Raw genomic sequence first — 22,090 nt, 5'->3', positions numbered from 1 at the left:
CATGATATAATGGATGCATTTGAAATGCCTCACACAAATGCAAGTCCAGTTTTTAAAACCTAGCCCATTTAAGATGATAAAAAACCAAAAGAACTGCAGATGCTGTAAATCAGGAACAAAAACAAAGTTCTGAGGAAGGGCCACTGGACACAAAACGTTAACTCTGTTTTCTCCTCCACAGATGCTGCCAGGCCTGCTGAGCTTTTCCAGAAACTTAGTTTTTGTTCCATTTAAGATGATGTTGTATATGCATAATTGAGAATCTTGATGACTGTATAATTATATAGATTCTTGAGTCACAGAGCTTGAAACAGGCCCCTAGGTCCAACTCATCCAAGCTAACCAGATATCATAAATTAATCTAGTCCCATTTGCCAGCATTTGGCCTACATCACTCTAAACCCTTACTTTTTATATACCCATACAGATGCCTTTAAATGTTGTAATTGTACCAGTTTCCACCAATTCCTCTGACAGCTTATTCCATACAGACACTACCCTCTGTGAAAACATTCCCTTGTAGGTGCTTTTTAAATCCTTCCCCTCTCACCTTAAACCTATGGCTACTAGATTTCGACTCCCCAACCCTGGGGAAAAGACCTTGGCTATTCACCCCATCGATGCCCCTCAGATTTTATAAACTGCTATAAGGTCACCCCTCAGCCTCCAATGCGCCAAGGGAAATAGCCCTAGCCTATTGAGCTTCTGCCAAAGTTCAAACACTCCAACCCCAGCAACGTTCTTGTAAATCTTTTCTTAACCCTTTCAGCTCCAGAACATCCAAGCAGGATTCCTCTGGGTCGTGTCCTAGGCCCAACCATCTTCAGCTGCTTCATCAATGACCTTCCCTCCATCATAAGGTCAGAAGTGGGGATGTTCGCCGATGATTGCACAATGGTCAGCATCATTCATGACTCCTCAGAAACTGAAGCAGTCCATGTTCACATGCAACACGATCTGGACAATATTCAGGCTTGGGCTGACAAACGGCAAGTGACATTCCCACCACACAAATGCCAGGCTATGACCATCACCAAAAAAAGAGAAACTAGTCACTGTCCCTTGACATTTCACAGTGTTACCATCAATGAATCCCCCACTATTAATATCCTGGGGGTTACCATTGATCAGAAACTCAATTGGACTCACCACATTAACACAATGGCTTCAAGAACAGACCAGAAGCTAGGAATACTGTGGCAAGTAATTCCCCTTCCTACTCCTCAAAGCCTGTCCACCATCTACAAGGCACAAGTCAGGATTGTGATGGAATATTCCCCACTTACCTGGATGAGTACAGCCCCAACAAAACTCAAGAAGCTTAACACCATCCAGAACAAAGCAGCCCATTTGATTGGTACTATACAGGCATCCACTCCCTCCACCACTAACGCTCAGTAGCAGCAGTGTGTACTACCGACAAGGTGCGCTGCAGAAATTCACCAAAGATCCTCAGACAGCACCTTCCAAACCCATGACTACTTCCATCTAGAAGGACAAGGGCAGCAGCTATACAGGAACTCCACCACCTCCAAGATCCCCGCCAAGTCACTCATCATCCTGACTTGGAAATATATTACCGTTCCTTTACTGTCACTGGGTCAAAATCCTGGAATTCCCTCCCTCGTGGCATTGTGGGTCAACCCACAGCAGGTGGACTGCAGCGGTTCAAGAAGGCAACTCACCACCACCTTCTCAGGGCAATTAGGGATGGGCAAGAAATGCTGGCCAGCCAGTGACACCCACATCCACAAAATGAATAGAAAAGAAACTACTTTATTATCATGAAATCAAGAAAGAACATTTTTGTAATGGACTTTAACCTTGACATTCAAAAGAATGTGTCCTCTTTGTGTTCTTGTACCATGTGCCACCCCAAGTGTATGTTTTAAAAATCCAATAGCACATTGGAAAACCAAATTTCCTAATTCTCCCCACGGCGTGAACATATCCATGAATTAAAAATCAAAGCACAATTCCAATGTAGATGCATGACTTCCTCATTGCTAGTTTCACATTACTACTGGCAGAGATTCAAACTTAATCAGACATTAGAACATAGAACATAGAACATAGAACAGTACAGCACAGAACAGGCCCTTCAGCCCACGATGTTGTGCCGACCATTGATCCTCATGTATGCACCCTCAAATTTCTGTGACCATGTCCAGCAGTCTCTTAAATGTCCCCAATGACCTTGCTTCCACAACTGCTGCTGGCAACGCATTCCATGTTCTCACAACTCTCTGCGTAAAGAACCTGCCTCTGACATCCCGTCTATACTTTCCACCAACCAGCTTAAAACTATGACCCCTCGTGCTAGCCATTTCTGCCCTGGATTGGTACTATACAGGCACATTGGATGTGAGAATTCAGGTTGGTTGTAGACAGCCATTCATCAACAGCATTAGTAGTAAGAACATTTGACAAAAATAATCAAGATGACAGATTGACAGGGTATTTGTTAAATTTCTTGGCAATAAAGAATAGATTCCTTTCTTCAGAGTACAATAGCTACTTACCAATTGTCAAAAGGCAATGTCTAAAATCTTAATTATTTAAAATTATATTTTAACGTATTTCTTTCAGTAATCTTTCCAAAAGGCACATTGGATAAATGTACCCTTGTTGAAAAGAGCTGGCGAGACCTATGGAAAATGTCAAACTTTCCTTTATTTTCATTTTGCAAACCTATATTGTGAAAGCCAACTCATTTAAAAGTATCCCTGTCTAATTGTGCTTGAATATTGCCTCTTGCCTTTTTGTTTTTGATCACCCACAGAAGGTTTGAAAGGGAAATCATGCTAGGAAGCAGTGCCTCACCATGTGAGCAAATTGTGTGCATGAATCCGCAGCTTAGCAAATTGTGCTGAATAGGAATGGGCCAAGTGAACTGGCACAGGGGTATATCCAATGAAAGTTCCAACTTCCTGCAGGTTGCTGCTTCAGTTCTGCATTCACAGAGTTCTTACTTTTGAATCATATCAAGCCACTTATCTTGAATGCAAAGTATGAATATAAATGGCAAATGGATAAAATGAAACGGCTATTCAGACCATCATGCTAATTCTTCCCTGGCTGTGCCAGTTACCCGTGGAGGCCTTGACCAAAATTAATTAATCTCTTGAAAGGAACTATAAACTGCCCCTTAGCAACAGCTCAGGTCAACCAAGCAATCAAACTTAATTAATATTATTTGAAAATCCAGTTCTTGTGCCAGTCTGTCCTTAAATTCTCATAAAAATATTTTTTACATACTTGTATTCAGTAAAGAAAAAGGAATTTCGACGTTCAAATAAAGCATATTAGTGCTGAAGAATAGAACATTTTTCTCATTTCAAGCACCTCCTCTCAGTGAAATTCCCTAAAGTTTCCCCCATTAGGATGTACAGCACCCTGTACAGCATCAATATGATGCTCCTATATCCACCAGCAGCTATCCTTCCAGCTGGTTTGAATGAGAGTGCTAATAATTATATGTTGCATCCCATAGCACCTTTAGCACGAGGCAACATTTTCAACTAACCACTGAGAAAGGTCAGTGGGGATTGTATCCCTACTGCTATCACAGCCCTGCGAGTATTTATCACTCCCTGGGGCATTAATTGGCTGAAGGTGCAATTTCTCTCCCTGTTGCTGAGGTGAGACTTTCTCCAAAGTCAGGGGTGGAAGTCCTACCTCAGGGAGCTGTCAGCCTATCTGAATAGGGAAGCGATGGCCTAGCGGTATTATCACTGCACTATCAATCCAGTGACCCAGGTAGTGTTCTGGGGACCCAGGTTCGAATGGTGGAATTTCGATTCAATAAAATATCTGGAATTAAGAATCTAATGACAACCGTGAATCCATTGTCAATTGTCGGAAAAACCCATCTGGTTCACTAATGTCCTTTAGGAAAGGGAACCGCCATCCTTACCTGGTCTGGCCTCCATGTGGCTCCAGACCCACAGCAATGTGGTTGACTCTTAACTGCCCTCTGGGCAATAAACGCTGCCCGGCCAGTGATGCCCTCATCCCGTGAATGAGTAAAAAATAAAGCAGCTGTGCCTCCCTGCCTCTGCTTCTGGGGGAGGCGGAGTGGTGGTAAATTCCTGCCCTACTGTAAAACTACTCTAGGAAGTATCACCATTGTACTTAGTCAAAATCTGAGACCAAACCTTTCAAAGAAATCATAGGACAGAAGACTAAAAGCTTGCCCACGGAGGTAGGCTTTATAGTGACAAGATGTCTCCGTAAAGCCTGTGTTATTCAATGGACTGCTGCTTGTTAGGAATATTGCCATTACTTTCTGTCGTAATATCAGTGAATCCACTCCCGACCTACCAGTGTGGATCCATCTCTACTGGATTCAAACAAATTGCAGGTCTGGGAGTGCAACTCACCTGTTTTTCTGCAATCTAATTCTCCTCGTGATCTCTTTAAAATTATTTCTAACCGCTATCTGGAGAATTGTACACGGTCACTATTTTGTGGCAATGAATTTGTCTAAAGACTAATAAATTATTCAGTTGCATTTTTACTTTTATGCCTGGGTTAGCAATTACCAGCTATGTAATGATAAGGCTATGGGCACACTGGCTGCTGCATTTTATACATTACAATGGACTGAAATTTCCAGTCCCCTCGGATGGGATGGGGTGGGATGGCAGATGCAGGAAACATTTTCATTCATTCACAGGATGAGGGTGTCGCTGGCTAGGCCAGCATTTATTGCCCATCCCTAATTGCCCAGAGGATAGTTAAGAGCCAACCACATTGCTGTGGGTCTGGAGTCACATGAAAGCCAGACCAAGCAAGGATGGCAATTTCCTTCCTGAAAGGATTCTAGTGAACCAGACAGGTTTTTTTTTCCCTGACAATCAACAATCGGGATCATCATCAGATTCTTAATTCAAGGTATTTTTAAATTAAATTCAAATTCCACCATGCCATGGCAGCATTCAAACCTGGGTCCCCAGAATATTGCTGGGTCTCTGGATGAACAGTCCTGTAATAATACTAGTAGGGCATTGCCTCCCCTAACTGATAGGTGGGGATAGCAGAGGTAAACATTTGCAAAGCCTACCCTCTTGAACGCCTTTTTCGGTTTTACCAGGGGTGGGGGAGGCGTGCTTGCCCATGTACCAATTCAGACTCCTATCTTACCAATCAAAGGCCAGTTTAGTACCTCCTCCCATCACCAAGGTGATATTACTCATGGTCAGGAAAAGTGTTCATTCTGTTCATATTGTGAATTGGTGGCCAGGCAAAAGCGAAAGGTAGGGTGTTTTCTTTTGCGGATCCCTTTGCTAATCAGAGATATTTTCCAGGGCATCCACTTCTCCTGATTGGCCCTTTCTACAATCTCTGACAATTCCAGCCTCCCGTTCACCCCTTCTCTGGGTTTCAACAATATCCCACTCTCCTCTTGCAATCAGCTCCATTGTAGCCCACTTTTGGATTACTGGGAATTTGGATTGATGGATCAGGACAGCAGTCTCACCTAAAGTCAATTGTCAGCCTGACCTTAAGACGCTGTGGAGTAAACCAGCCAAGCCATTGGGTGGACTTGGCACTGATTTCAGCACTGCGAGAATGGGGGATGTCGAAAGTCATGAATGATGCTATGTAATCGAAAGGATGTTATTAAATTGGAGAGGGTTCAGAAAAGATTTACCAGGATGTTGTTTGACTTACAAGGAGAGGCTGGATAGCCTGGAACTTCTTTCCCTGGAGAGTAGGAGTTGAGGGGTGATCTGTAGAAATTTATAAAATCATGAGGAGCGTAGATAAGGTAGCTAGCAGAATTCTTTTCCCTGGGTGGGAGAGTTCAAAGCTATAAGGCATATTTTTAAGGTGAGAGGAGAAAAATTTGAAAGGGACCTTAGAGACAACTTTTTCACGCAGATGGTGGTTCATTTGTGGAATGAACTGCAAGAAGAAGCAGCCGATGCAAGTACAGTTATAACATTTGAAAGACATTTGGGCAGGTACATGCATAGGAAAGGTTTAGAGGGATATGGGCCAAATGCAAACAAATGGGACTTCTTTAGTTTGGGAACCCTGGTTCAGCGTGGACAGGTTGCACAGAAGGGACTATTTCTGTGCTATATGACTCTGTCTTCCTTTTGTCACAGGTTTGAACAGAGATATTATAAGGCCTTAGTGAAAATTTGTAGCTTGGGTTATAGATGCAGTTGTTGGTTAGCTCGCCCAGCTGGTTGTTCTGTGGTGTGCAGACATTTCATTACCATTCTAGGCGACATCATCTGTGTAACCTCTAATCAAAGTGTTGGTGTTCTGCTCTGTTCCGAATTTATATGATCCTCTGGTATGGTGGGTCTTGTCACTTCTGGTTCTGCTTTTTAGCAGCAGTTTGTATACTAGATCTACTTTTATGTGTTTGTTAATGACGTCCCGAGCTGAGATCCATCCTCCCAGAAATTCCCTTGAATGTCTGTTGTTCACTTGTACCAGTGTAGTCGCTTTATCCCAATCGATCAGGGATGAGTGCCATATCTTCAACTGGGACAAAGTGACTAGACTGGGACAAGCAAACAACAGACATCCAAGGGAACTTCTGGAAGTGGATTCTCAACACTGGACTCCATTAACAAACATACAGAAATAGATCCTGTATCCAGACCGCTGCTGAAAAAAAACAGAACCGGAAATGATTTGGCCCATCACACCAGAGGACCATATAAATTTGGAATGGAGCAGAACATCAACACTTTTTGATTAGAAGTCACACTGATGGCGTTTCCTGGAATGGTAACGAAATGTCTGCACACCACAAAACAAGCAACTCGGCAAGCTAACCAACAACTGCAGAGATTATAAGAAACTTTTAGGAAACAGGAGTTCAAAGCAGAAACCAAACATTTAAAAAAAAATCATTGGACACAGGTGAATACATTGAGTATTATACATCAACTGTGTCTGATGAAGCCATGTAGTCATTTTGAATATAATAAGTTTCCTGAAAATGGGGACATCTAAGTAACTTATTCAGTTTGGCAGCTGCCTTTGGTAGAGAAGAGCTCTCCAAGTCAAATATCTGGAATATGGTCTGATTGACCTCAACAGCTGCTCCCTATTTTGTGGTTAGGTTTCTCGTGGAATGTAAGTCTGATGGAGAAGTAATTGCTCTGTCAAAAAAAAATCCGTCTTCCTCTAACTTGGCAATTCGTACATGGTTTGCTCTGTACGTGAAGTCTCAGATTGCTTAACTATATCAAACAAAGTCAGTCGCACAGGAACATGATTATTTAATGCAAAACTTGCATCAATTTTTGCCTTTTATGAAAGACTTGCAAGCATGCAGGAAAATGAATATATTAGACCCAACTGGTCACTTTAACATTGTTATCTCATGCATTCTTTACCTTCACCTTTGTTTTCTGCTCTCTTGCCCTTCATGTTATGCTGATAGTGTTCGGTGACCTGTGGAGTAGGATATCAGCAAAGAGAGGTCTTCTGCCGGCTGAGGGGTGTAGGTCGAATAAGTGAAGAGACGTGCAATCCATTCTCTCGTCCAGCCAGCACACAGCAGTGCCGGCTGCCTGACTGTTTGCAGAATGAATGGCTTGCAGATGAATGGGAAGATGTAAGTATGGCCTGATAAGATGAAAAAGTTAATGTCAGAAATGACAGAGGGGCTTCTTTTATGGGGCTTCCTCTAGAGTAGGGACTTCAAATAAATGTTTGCATAAATAGTGCCTACAGTTATTTGACCAGGTGCCAAACCAGATATGCATGGGAACTCCAAAGGAAGCCACAAACTGTGTCTCCAGAAAATCCAGACAGGATTGTTTAAATGTTCCCTTACTTGTTGTACCAGAACTTTAACCCTTGTTGTATAGCTGTTTCACTCAATTATAAAAAGCCTACCCAGTGACATGTTCCTGAAGTGTCTGTGAATTCTTGACAGTAGTTTGTATTCCTGCTCCTTGCTTTTTGCATTTGACTACATTTCAGTCATCTCAAAATCACGTAACTTTGAGCATCCAAAATGCTTCATTCATTCCAGACTTTAACTCTTCAGCTAGAGAGAGGTTTTGTATTCAATCTTTCTCATTTACCAGTTCCATTTGGTTTACTGTAGATATTTTATTTTGTCCACTTGTGTTCAGGATCAGCAAGTGCTCTTGAGGATCTGATTTTGACTAACAACGCCATCTATCTATTTGTACCATAATAGATATTTAGGGATGAGTAGTCAAATTATCTGGGCTGGATATTCTTGAATTTTTACACGAGCCTCCTTGTAGGCAAACGTTGTACAGATGAATCTTGTTTGGAATCATCAAATCGCTCCATGTCATACTTACTGAACATACAGGGTGTGTGGTCAGATTCACTCAGATCAATTGGTACAACGTAATCTTCATGTAATGGCACCCAATGAAAGACGTGTCACAATTCTGCACTTCAGTGAGCCATCTTTCTGAGCTCAATGTCTGTGTGTTCCTCCAGCATTTATGACTTTGAGTTGCGCTCAATCCTTCTCAGTTGTCTGCATTAAACCTGGCTACCACTATAACTTATCAGTACCCCATCTGCACAGATGGATAAGGCTCAAAGATATTTCCAACAATTGGAGAAATTTAAACCTCTTGTTGTTGGAAGAAGAGTAGAAAGGGAAGTTTTAAAAGCCCAAATGCAATTCCAATTCAGCCTTCAAAATGCCTACTTCCGTTCTTAATGGACTTGGGCTTTGTGAGTCAAAAAATGTGGAGCTGGAAACACACAGCAGGTCAGATAGCATCCAAGGAGCAGGGAGGTCAATGTTTCGGGTTGGAAGACTTCTTCAGGATTTTGAGAGTGGGTTCAGGAGACTAAGCTGCTCTCGAGTTAGGTCAGATATTTATATATGTTAATGAGGTTGCACACCTTAGATTTTAACATGTAATTAATAGCCGTGGCCCAGGTTTTCCATGGGTGGGGAAATTCAGCGTGTGAAGCAAAGAGATAATGGGAAGTTGGAGCATATACTTGTCTTTCAAGCACTGCTTGTGGACCATGCACAGTAGGTGTGCTGTCTCGTCCTGGCATTCCGCCCCCGCCCTACCCCACCTCTCTGCCATAAGCAAGCCTACAGCTCTTCTTGCAATCAACTGACACACATTTGGGACCCACAATTTTCCATTTCTGCCCCTATGATGTACTTGTTACCCTGTACTTTTTAAACAACAAGGATATATTTTGCCATCAACCTTTGTAATGCATCAGGCTATTTCGGCAGAACTTTATTCAAGAATCACCACCAAGTCTCTTTTCTTAATAATTCTAATATGACTTAAAATTATGCTCTCGTCTAATCTTTTTTAATCTACTTAGTATCAAATAGACCTTGAATTTCTCTTATCTTTATATCCTTTCAAGTCTGAAGAGTATAAATTTCAATCTTTGCTCATAACTCATGCCTTTAATCCAAGATTTACAATTCCCAAAGTTTGACATTTACTTTCTATCCTGGTAACCCAAACTGAATACAGTGTTCAAAGGCACAGCCATTACTGGAGCATTACATCAAAAGTTACATTATCTCATTCTCAAGATGCAACCTTCCACATTCATCCCTGACAGAAATAATGGAAATGACCACGGACCAAAGCTTGTGGAGAACAAATCCCCAATTCAGATTGAGGCTTCCTTCTTTATGTTGTCTATCGCTGACCTCAAAGGGATCAATTTCCAACAGGTCTAGTAACTCAAATTTAGCATCCATAATCTTCACTGCGCTATAAACAGCAGCAGAATTATGTACAGCCACAGACTGTAGATATGGTGTGGCATATCGCCCACTCTACCATGGTGATCAGGCTAGGAGATCAACCTGAGGCCACTGAAGTGTATAGGAGGCCATCCTGAGAGAAGCATCAGGAATGCCTCACAATAAGATGTCAACCTGTTGAAGCTACAATGTAGGAATACTTGGAAGCCAAAGAGTTCTTGTTCCATGTGATTGACAGGTCTAAGGCAAATTCAGAACCAAAGGATCAGATCAGATCAAAGCTCTGCAGTCATCCCACCTCCAGTCCTGAATTGTGGTCAATATTTAACAATCTGACAGAAGGTGGAGTCTGTACAAATACTCCCATCCTAAATGATGGAGAAGACCAGGACATTAGTGAAACAGACAAGACTGAATCATTTGCATCTATCTTTAGTAGTTAGACATACCAAATAAATGATTAACTCAGCCTTTTCCTGAGATCCCAGCGTCACAGATCTTCAGCCAATATAATTCACTGCACGTGAAGTCATCTCAAATACCGACAACATAGTGCAAAAGTGAAGTCCTGTGCTCCAGAACTAGCTGCACCATCTAGCCAAGATGTTCCCTTACAGCTACAACACTGGCATCGACCCAACAATGTAGAAAATTGCTGAGGTATATCCTGTGCACACAAAAGGAGGACAAATCAACCTGACCAGTTGTCATGCTATCAGTCTACTCTTAATCATCAGCAGAGTTTGGGAAGAAGCCATTGACACTGCTATCCAGCAACACTTAAACTGCAATAACTTGCTCACTGGCACTTACATTGGGTTTTACCAAGGTCACTCAGCTCATTACAGATTTGGTCCAAACATGAACCAAAAATCTAAACTTAAGTGGGATATGGGTGACTGTCTCTAACATCAAGGCAACCTTTTTCTTAATGTGATATGAAATAGCCAAAGAAAGACTGGAATCATCAGGAATCAGAGGGAAAACCATCCACTGATTGATGGCATATAGGAAGTTGGTTGTGATTACTGGAGGTCAATCAGCTCAATCCCAGGACATCTCGACAGGAGTTCCTCAGAAGAGTGTCTTTGGATGAAATATCTTCAGCAATTTCATAATGACCTTCCCTCCATCATAAGGTCAGAAGTGGGAATATTCGCTGATGATTGTACAATGCTCAGCAGCATTCACGTCTCCTCAGATACTGAAGCAGTCCATATTCAAATGGATCAAGACCTGCTCGGTCAAATTTGGGCTGATAAACGGCAAGTAATATTTGTACTGTATCAGGAAATGACCATCTCCATCGAGTGCAAATGTAAAGGGGTAGTAGGAACTGCAGATGCCGGACAATTTGAGATAACAAAGTGTAGAGCTGGATGAAGAAGGGCCTAGACCTGAAACATCAGCGTTCCTGCTCCTCTGATGCTGCTTGGCCTGCTGTGTTCATCCAGCTCTACACTTTGTTATCTTAGAGCAAATGTAAACATCGCTGTAGGCATTCAATGGTATTGCCGCTACTAAATCCGTCACTTTCAATGTCCTGAAGGTTACTATTAACTGGAAATGGACCTGGACGAATTGTACGAATAGTGTGACCACAAGAGCGGGTCAGAACATACGCTGGGAATAATCTGGTAATTCACTTCCCGACTCCCCAAAGCCTTTCACCATCTTCAAAACTCGAGCCAGAGTTGTGATGAAATACTGTCCACTGCCTACATGAAGGCACTTTTGTTAATATTTCAATGCAACATCCAGAACAAAGCATCCTCCTTGATTGTTACTTGGCCCATCACCTTCAATATTCATTCTGTCCACTATCAATTCTCAACAGTTCTGTGTACCATCTACAAAACACACTGCGACAACCCACCACGATCTAGAATGATGGAGCAGGATGAAAGCACTGAGTGACTGACTCCTGCTCAATAATCCTGTATCATTAAGACTATTTTAATGGAACCTTTCAAACCCATGACATTTCCTGTCTGGGATGACTAATGCAGCAGGTACATGAGAACACCGCCATCTGCAAATTTCTCACCAAATCAGTCACAATCCTGACCTGGAACTATATCACTGCTGCTTCACTGTGATTGAGTTAAAAATCCTGGCATGCTCTTCATAACTGTATTGTGAAGGAGGTACCTACACCACATAGACGCCAGCATTTCAACAAGTTAACTCACCACCACCTTTTCAGAGGCAACTGGAGCAAACAATAAAGGCTGGCTTTGCTAGAAATGCCACATCTACAGAAGAATGTATGTTAACAGCTTCAACATCGTACTGTTAAGTTTCTGCTTCGCTGGCCACATGGTAAAAATTTATTATTTTTCCTTTTGTTATTGATTTCTACAGTGACTCGATTTGACAACATTCATTCTTGTTCTAGGCGTTAATAGCTTTAATTTTCATAAGAGTCATAGATTAATGGAGATGTCCAGTACGGAAACAAACTCTACAGTCCAACTTGCCCATGCCAACTAGATATTCTAAATTAATCTAATCCCATTTTCCAGCATTTTGCCCATATCCCTTTAACCTTTTCTTAGTCATGTACCTGTCCAGATGTCCTTTTCAAATGTTGTAGTCGTACCTGTCTAATCAAAGATCCTGTCAGAAATTAGACAAATTAATCATTACCCAATATTCAGAAAATGATGGAGGGCATGTGGTTAGAGGTTGAAGCACAAATAACTCTGCTGTGACAGATACATCCAGGCAGTTGGAGGGATTTAAATTCAGTTAACAAAATCTGGAATTGAAAACTGGTTACTGTAATGGTGATAACAAAGTGTGAAGCTGGATGAACACAGCAGGCCAAGCAGCATCTCAGGAGCACAAAAGCTGATGTTTCAGGCCTAGACCCTTCATCAGAGAGCAATGTAATGGTGACTCTGAAACTACTATAGTCATAAAAACCTATCTAGTTCACTACTGATGTTTGGGAAATTATCCTTTTCTATCCTTACCTGATCTGGATTATTAATGACGCCATGTGTACAGCAATGTGGTGCACTCTTTACTTGCCTAAGAGGCCGCTCAGTTCGAGGCCAATTGGTAACAAATGCTGGCCTTGCCAATAACGCAAACATCCCATGAAAGAATAAGAAAGAACAAGAAAACTAGCATGCTAGAGATCGTATCACTCTGCGGAGATGCTCACTTCTAAAATTCCCCTTCCTTAACTTAATGTGTAAACTTGCCAATATGTGGAGTAATCTGCCACCTCTCACATTAACTGCTGGTTTAATTGAATTACAATCCTCGAAAGGCATTTTGGGCAGTTTCCTGATTCAGCAGGGAGCACAAGCACAGGGATCTAAATTTGAGACGAGAGGAATGCAAAAAACTGTCAGTACAGAACTTGAAAGAGCACCTAAATAACAGGGCAAGTTAAATGAGCTAAATATATCATTGCAAACAAGAAAAAGTAATTCATTGTGTCAAGTACATTAAACATTCAAACATGAATGATACAAGTACTTCTCTTCCTTCTGTTGTTAAATGGTCTTTTCCCTCGGATTCATCCTGGTCTTACTGAGTGTAACACAAAAAAGGACATCTTTTCACTGATGTGGAAATCTTCCATTTTTTAAAAAAACCTATTTTCACCTCCGCGCAAATTTTTCCTAAGATCTTCCATCTCAGGAACCCACTCATGTCTACTTCATAGGCTGATTGCACCATTACACAGACGAAATCTATATAATGTAGAGTTGGATGCATAGATTATCTCTCATTTACTAAGCAAAACACTATAGACGAGACTCCAATGGATGCCGGTTTACATTGTGGTTAAAAAACTTCTTTCATTTTTAAGTTCAGACCGACTGAGCCAAATTTATGTCTACAGACATGTTAATTTAAAATTGGTACATTGAGTAGTTATTCAGAAATAAAGAGGACATGTTTGCAGATTTAATGCAGAATTTCTATTCAAGTGTCCTTGCAACCTAGTAAAAGGATCTTTTATTGGATATACGTCAGATGATTTATTACATGTAATTAGAGCTGAAGACAGAAATCCAGCTGGTATAAAATAGTTTACTATTTATGCTCTGTCATAGCAGCTTCACTGTGCTCACTCAACCCTTAAAATGTTCATACCAATTACTGTGGTAAAGATGTCAAACTGTGAAAGAGAACTGCTGGGTGAAGTGAGATTTGGTGGAAAGAATACACTGAAGCAATTTAAGCTCAGCCAACTAGTGCATCAGTTCACCTGCAATTTTCAGATCAAACCTGTTCCTGAGATATTTCTGGCAATAAGTCCCATGGTCAACCTTCATGTCCCATCAGAACTGAGGTCCTAGGGTGGCCAGTTAAGAAACACATAAGGGCTCCATATCGCCACTGCCTTTGTTTTTCTGTCAGTTGAACAGAAGATGAAACTCTATTGGCGTAATTAGTTTTTATTCATTTTGAAATTCCAAAATGGTGCTGATGAAAGAACACTTTTCACTGTATTTTCCGAAATGCATGTGATGCTAAAATTATTCATTCATTCGATCGAGACACAGTGGACATCAGAGAGGGTCTTCCTGATTCTGGGAATGCCATGCCTCTTCAGAACTCTGTTGTAACAAGATCTGAGATCTTTCAACCTTGTTTCAGTTTCAGTTCAAATTTTGAACAAAAGTCATTGTGAAATCTTCAAATGAGAATGAAAAGTACTTTGTTGAAGATTGTACTTAGTCAGTGTTTGTTATGGGTTGTGATGGTGATCCGATGAAGCACGGCATTCTCATAATTGGGTCAGGAGAGCTTGAAGGAAGAGCAGAGAAATGACTCCCAGCGGGAATCCCCTCTCTGATGTCCAATGTGCTTCAATCAAGTGCTGATTGCCTGCAGTGCTGAGATGGGCCTTTATGTGATCATTAATTGGCAGCTTTAGAACCTCAGTTGTGGTGGAACATGAAGAGACATGGGTTTAACGCTCAAAATGTAATTCTAGTGGAGTATGCCACCAGGCTGCACAGTGGTGTTCAAAGCTTGGTCCCAGTAAGTACAGAAGATTTCATCCAGTTGTGCAGTTTATAGAAACAACAGTATAATCTTGGGTCAATGCATTTTCAATGTCTGAAATAGACCATTTGCAGAGTAACAGTAGACAGGAATTTATTTAGAATGCAAGCTCTTGAAAAAACAAATGTTAAAGCAGAATTTGACTCTCTTGTATACACAGCTACTGTGTTTAAATCTGCAAGTTCTGTTTTCAGACAGGACGGATATTTATCAATGTGTTGCAATCAATCAGTAAAATAGATCACAGATTCAAAATTCGAATGGGACAACATGTGGTCCTAAAACTCTAGCCTACAAAAGTTGTTAAGAAGTCCTACTTTTGCACTAATGTGTCTTTTGGTTCCTGTTTTCCAGTGTTCCACATCATGCGGTCAAGGTGTGCAAAACCGCAAGGTGCTATGTGTCAATCACATTCAGAAGCAAATGGAAGAAAGCTACTGCAACCATTCAGCAAGACCCCCTTCTGTGCGCCAATGCATTATTGCACCTTGTGAATACATATGGATTACAGGGGAATGGTCGCAGGTAACAATGACTCAGAATCCTGCTCTTGAAACTGTTGTCATAGATTCAGATTTTACCAGTTGTCATGATTTTCACATACTAACAGGAGTGTGGATGCCTTGTTATAGTTATACGGGGCTATATCTGGAGTACTGTGCGCAGATTTTTGTCTCCTTACCTGAGGAAGGATGTTCTTACTGTAGAGGGAGTGCAGAGAAAATTTACCAGGCTGGACTGGAGTATGAAAAGAGGTTGAATCGGTTAGGATTATATTTGTTGGAGTTCAAAAAATTGACGGGGGATCTCATAAAAGCCTATAAAATTCCAACAGGACAAGGCAGGGGATGTGCAGGATGGGTTTTCCAGATGGCGGGGTGTCCAAAACCAGAACCAGGGTGTCACACGCAAGATAAACCACTCAGGCTGAGACAAGAAGAAATGTCTTCCCCCAGAGAGTGGTAAATGTGTGGACTTCGTTGCTGCAGAAAAACATTGTATGACTTCAAGAAAGAGTTGGATATAACACTTTTGCTCAAGCGATCAAAGGATCAAAGGATATGGGAGAAAAGCAGGAACAAGCCATTGTATTGGATGATCAGCCATGATCTTGTTGAGCAGTGGAATGGGCTCAAAGAGCCAAATGGCCTACTGCTTCTCCTATCTTCTCTGTTTCTGTGTTCAACACCCTGGCTCAGCGAAAACTTGGACTTCAGGCCACCTAGTAATCTTTCAGTCAGCGCTAGCATTCAGAGTTAATTGGTCTCTTCTGTGCCACAAATTTCTTTAGTTTGAAAGATGTCATTTTTTTTAAACCCCCCCCCCCCCCCCCCCCGCCCCCAACCTATTCAAATGTGATGTGACATACCTCTGGAGCATGCGGGATTTGAGTCCAGGTTTTCTGGTTCAAAGATAGGGGCACTACCACAGTGCCACTTGAACACCCTTCAAAAAATGCATAATGAATCAAATGAGACACTAACAGTCTGGAGTCATACACCCTTTGGTCCAACCAGTCCATGTCAACCGCAGTCCCAAACTAAACTAGTGCAGGCAGGTGGGACATGGTCCATATCAGTCTAAACCTTTCCTTCATGTACTTATCCAAATGTCTTTTAAACTTTGTAACTGAACCCACATTCATCACTTCCTCTGGAAGTTCATTCCACACACAAACCACTCTCAGTGCAAATACAAAAGCTGCCCCTCATGTGTATTTTTAAATCTTTCCTCTTTAAAATTTGCCCCCTAGTCTTCAAATCCCCTACCCTAGGGAAAAGACCTTTGCTGTTCACGTTATCTATGCCCTTCATGGTTTCATAAATCTCTATAAGGTCATCTCTCAACTTCACATGCTTCAGCAAAAAAGTTCCACCCTATCCAGCCTCTCCTTATAACTCCAACCCTCTGTTTGCAGCAATATCCTGAGGAGTAAGGGGTGGTCATAAATATCAGAGTGCAGCAGACAAAGTTCCCAAGTGTTGTCAATTCCTGAAGAATAAGGAGGGTAACATTTAATTTGCAAGTATAACTTTCTGTTGATCAACCTATGAAAATAGTTTTACAGAGAGTAAACCTACCCAGTTCAAACCTGGTAATATTTCAGAAAATACTAAGGCAGTGTAGTATGGGAATGATGGAGACTGTTATCAAACGTCTTACTCCAGTTTTCCCTGATCTGCGTAGTTCCCAGGCATAGGGCATAGGGCAGAGGGAAATTATCCCTGCGGTATGTTCCATGAGCAGAACTGGATATGATTCACTGGCAATGCATTGTGTATAACGTGGCACACCTTACATCTTTCTGGTCAATTCAAATATTCTAGAAAACAAGTGAAGTATTTTGTTTCTTTGCGCATAGTTTAGTTGCTATACCAATCAAAAACACTCCACCATTATCCACTTACAAATTTCTACCTTTTGCACAAATTCACTGTAAGCAGCACAGTGCTCTTGGTGTGCTTTGAAAAAGATTCCATTTTGTGGAGTTAGCTTGGATGGGATGCATTGTCTCATTTTATTTTAACTGCATCTGACTGTGACACTGAGTCTGCAGTATAAATAATAATTTGGTCAAATTCCATGTTTATTGTTTTGGATGTTAGTCTCTTGGAAAAACAAATGATTTTGCTATTCACAAGAAAGATAAACATCCCAGTGAAATTCATGCATGTCCATTTCTGGCCTAGATTGCACTTTGGTACCAATTCTGAATACCATATAATGTGATTTAAAACTATTTTATTTGAAACTATTATATAGAATAAAATAGAAACATTGAAGATAGTAGTGGAAATAGGCCATTCAGCCCTTGAAGCCCCCTCCACTATTTAAAATGATTATTTATACGTATTTATAATTATCATTAAAAGTTAACCCTATCTTTCAGCTATTGTCTTGCCTTTAAATCATTAAAATCTGTCATGAAATACTGCAGACTCAAACGTCAGCTTCTTGCCACTGTGACAAGTTTCTGATGTTGATGATTGTTTTATTTTATGCATTCATGGGATGTGAGTATTGCTAGATGGGCTGGCATTTATTTCCTATCTGTAGTTTCCCTTGAGAAGGTGGTGAGCTGCCTACTTGATCCGCTGCAGTCAGTTTTGGTGTAAGTACACCCACAGTGTGGTAAGGGAGAGATCTTGGGTAGAAAGTAAAGGAAGGAGGATCTTGACCCAGCGACACTGAAGTAACGGTGATATATCTCCAAGACAGTGAATGGCTCAGCGATGAGCCTGCAGACCGTGGTGTTCCCATATATCTGCTGCCTTGTCCTTCTAAATGAAAGCAGCTGTGTAATTGGAAGATGCTGTCTAAGAGTCTTAGCGAATTTCTGCAATGCATCTTGTAGTTGGTACACACTGCTGCTCCTGAACGTTGGTGGTGGAGGGACTGCATGTATTTGAATGGGGCTCAATCAAGCAGGCTGCTTTGTCCTGGATGGTGTCAAGCATCTTGAGTACACTCATCCAGGCAAGTGGGGTGTATTCCATCTCACTCCTCACTTGTGACTTGCAGATCGTCAACAGGTATTGGGGAGTTAGCAGGTGAGTTACTCACTGCAAGATGCCTAGCCCCTCTCCTGCTCTATAGGCAGAGTATTAAATGGCTAATCCAGTTCAGTTCCTTGTCTGGTACTAGCATGGTACAAGGTTTAGTTGCCAGTTCTCAGATCAAGCCTAGGTATTGTCCAGATCTTGCCTCATTTGAACACGGACTGCCTCAGAATCTGAGGAGTCACGAATGATGCTGAACATCACAAAATCATCAGTGAACATTCCCCATTTCTAACTTTACAATGGAAGAAAGGTCATTGATGAGGCAGCTAAAGATGGTTGTCCTTCACACTACTATGTGGAACCCTAGGCCTTGAACTGAGATGACTGACCTGAAATGGTGGCTCAGTGGTTAGCATTGATGCCTCACAGAGCCAGGGACGTGGGTTCAATTCCACCCTCAGGCAACTGTCTGTGTGGAGTTTGCATGTTCTCCCGTGTCTGCATGGGTTCCATCGGGTGCTCTGGTTTCCTCCCACAGTCCGAAGATGCGCAGGTTAGATGAATTGGCCATGCTAAATTGCCTGTAGGGATGTGTAGATGAGTTATAGGGGGATGAGTCTGGGCGGGATGCTCTGAGGGTCAGTGTGGATTTGTCGGGCCAATGGGCCTGTTTCCACACTGTAGGGATTCTATGAAATATACAATACTTGGAATTGATACCAAAGTGCAGTTTAAATGGTTAATATTACCTGGAACTGATGACATCTAAAGCCGTCTTCCATTGTGTTAGGTATGCCTGCAAGAAAAGGATAATTTTCTTCCTGATTCCGTTGACTGTAGTTTTGCCAGTGCTCCTTGATAACAGGTTCAATCAAATGCAGCCTTAATGTCAAATGCAATTAACTCATACATCACTTCTGGAATTCACTTCCTCTGTCCTTGTTTGAATTAAGGCTAAATGGCCCGCATGGAACCTGCACTGAATGTCAGTGTTGTTATTAAGTTGAGAGCATTGTTAAGAACATTGTGATGCAGTGATAATATCATAAGCATGTCTCTATAAGATATATGGACCGTGAGGCAGAACACAATGGAATAGTTTCCCAACTATGACAGTTAATGCCAGATTAGTTAACTGCAGTTTGCATATGTACAGTGCTTTTGACGCAGTAAAATGTCAAAAATGTTTTATAGGAGTGTTCATGGAATTATCTTAGATTGACATAAGGAGATATTAGAACAGATGACTAAAACGTTGGCCAAAGAGACCAATTTTAAGGTACTATTTAAAATATGAGAGACAGGTAGAGAGAAAAATTCAGAATTAGGACTGTAGGCATCTGAAAAAATTGGGTGTCAATGGTAAAATGGATAAAACTGAATGTGCTGAAGAGACCTGATTGGAGCAATGGAGATATTACAGGATAACCGGGCTAAAGCAGGTTGTAGAGATGGGTTGAGGACAGACTAGGATGGATTTGCAAACAAGAATGAATATTTCAATGATGAGACGCTGATAAATCCAATATCAGTCAGTGAGGGCGAGGAGTGGGTCATGGGTGAATGAGACTCGATGCAGGTTAGGAAATGGGCATCAGAGTTTTGAAGGAACTCAAGCTTGTGGAGGGTGAAAAACTGAAATAGGGTTACAAAAGCATTGGGATGGATTGGATCTGGAGATAAAAACAAATGGTGTGGTTGAAGGTCTCACACTGACATCTTCTAAAGGGTATTGCTTTGCGGCTGTGATGAAAATGTTCATTCCTGAAGGGGAAAACCAATTGGAGAATCCAGGTCTAATCACTCTTCTGCAACGCAACGAACGTGGAAACCCAAGATGAGAACTGCAGCAGGCTCAGCTATGAGTGCGGCATCAGTTTTAACAACCTGTTCCCTGGGCAATTGAGGTGTGCACTAATTTGTAAAATTGAAAAGATCTCTCAACCTTCACTGCACGCATTGTACAAACTCAAAACACTGGAACCCGTGGCTCGGATTCGTTCTCAGCTTGGAGGCTGCCACCTAACATCTTTCTATACTCTTGTTGGTCATAGAATTTTACTGCCTTACAAATGAAGTTAACACAGTGGTTGTAAACACAGCCAATGTCTTTTGTCGGATTTTCAAACTGCAATGGTTGAAATTATCAAAAGTTTGGCAGAAATGACAGATTCATGCTGAAAAATATAATAATGAATAGAATTAATTAAATGTTGGCAGCATATTTCCTTCTTCAAGAACATAATCGTCATTCAGTCAAAGCCATGAACACAAAAAATAAAAATCTTTGTAATTCAGCAATAATATTTCATTACGTTTTTCCCAATAATATGAAATGCCCAGCAAATATTTCTGTCTCCATAAAGATAATGGGACTCTTTGACTGGACCATTTTATATGGTTGATATACCCTGTGCAGTGGATTTGATTGATACCAAACAAATCTCAGTGTGATGTTGTTATCATTATCAAGCTGAAGCTCAAGATTATGCCCCTTTTTTGAACACTAAGCAGCTCTTGATGATTTGTTCATAGCTATAAATCAGAAGGAGGAAGAGGCTAGCTATAAATGAAATAGTTTATACCAGATCTGAACAGTGGAGTGGAATTGGTGAGGGACGCAAGGAGCAGAAGAAGGAAGATTAATGAAGTGACAAAAGGCAGAAATATACCAGATGTTTGACTTGAAAATGGAGAATTTAGCAGCAGTGTGTAAGCATTTAATATTTAAGGTAAACACACGCTGATTAAGGAACTGATCGGATTAAAAGGTACCAAAACTGTTTGAAGTCTGTCCAAAATGAGCCATCAATTTCAATCCATTCAGATTGGTTTGCAGAACATTTTGTTTCATTTTTCGATCAGCTCAAGTTGTTCTCCTGTGCATATTCAGGACACAAAATTACTGTGCTGCTGACAACAATGGAGATTAATGATGAATATCATAAACAGAAGTGGCTGAACACTCCTGCTTTGTGGAACATGACACCAACTCCAAAAAACAGTGAGTGGTTGTCAGCACTGCACACTGAAGAGTAGTGGATTATAAAAAGTGCTTCAAAAATACAAGATTTTAAAAATAAGCACATTTCGCTGCCCATGATTTTGTAGTGAGCGTCAGCAAGACTCTCCCTGGGCAGTGCATGCACAGAAAGTCAGTAAGTCCCCTTCCTCAGGTCAGTTTTCATTAAAGTTGCAAAATAAATGGGGTGAAGGGGTCCACACTTACCTTTGTTCCACAATAAAAAGTCGATGTCCTATAGACTTTGCTCCATCACACGCAATTCTTAAACATTTCCTTTGACTTCACATGCCTCTCTTTTGTCACAGTCATTAGTGATTGGCTCCCAAAATACAAGTCAAAATATCACTTCAAACAAACAGGACCTGTTCTCTTCCAATCAAAGTCAGAGAAAAATGTATCCCAAATGTGGCTTCAGAACTAACATCAGATGTAAGGTGCATGCAATTCCTAAATAATCGAGCAACTCGTAGTGTGGAGAATACCCTATGAATTCCCAATCACCAGAAGTAGTTGGACAATTTGTGCTTCTCCAGCACTCAGCTCCAGATTCTCCTCAATCTCCTGAATTTAACCTATTGCAGAAAATTAGTGCTTTTCAAAAGGTGGAAATACTGTGTTCCAGCAATGTTTAATAACCTCTCCAAAAAGGGACAGTTTTAACTCTGCTTCCTATCTGCATTCCATGAATCACAGTCCTATAGGTAATCAGTAGTTCTTTGAGATGTTCTAACACTTCTATTATTTTTTCTTTCTAAGTCTTTTTTACTTGATCTCTTTTTTTTCTGGATCGTGTATGACTCAAATTCATTT

At 41.1% G+C, this 22,090-nt stretch overlaps 1 protein-coding gene across 5 annotated transcripts in view; it reads left to right on the top strand.

Annotated features, from left to right (window-relative positions):
• Positions 1 to 22,090, top strand: part of LOC125460805 (A disintegrin and metalloproteinase with thrombospondin motifs 20-like) — a 357,534-nt gene that overhangs the window by 307,408 nt on the left and 28,036 nt on the right. For all 5 annotated transcript variants that reach the window (XM_048548796.2, XM_048548795.2, XM_048548794.2 and 2 more), the window contains 2 exons: positions 7,415 to 7,588; positions 15,107 to 15,277. In XM_048548796.2, the coding sequence (XP_048404753.1) occupies positions 7,415 to 7,588; positions 15,107 to 15,277 (345 nt within the window). The remainder of the gene's footprint in view (positions 1 to 7,414; positions 7,589 to 15,106; positions 15,278 to 22,090) is intronic.

Source organism: Stegostoma tigrinum, chromosome 18, assembly GCF_030684315.1.
Source record: "Stegostoma tigrinum isolate sSteTig4 chromosome 18, sSteTig4.hap1, whole genome shotgun sequence".
NCBI classification, from domain to species: Eukaryota; Metazoa; Chordata; class Chondrichthyes; order Orectolobiformes; family Stegostomatidae; genus Stegostoma; species Stegostoma tigrinum.
This window is presented reverse-complemented; position numbering and strand designations above follow the sequence as displayed.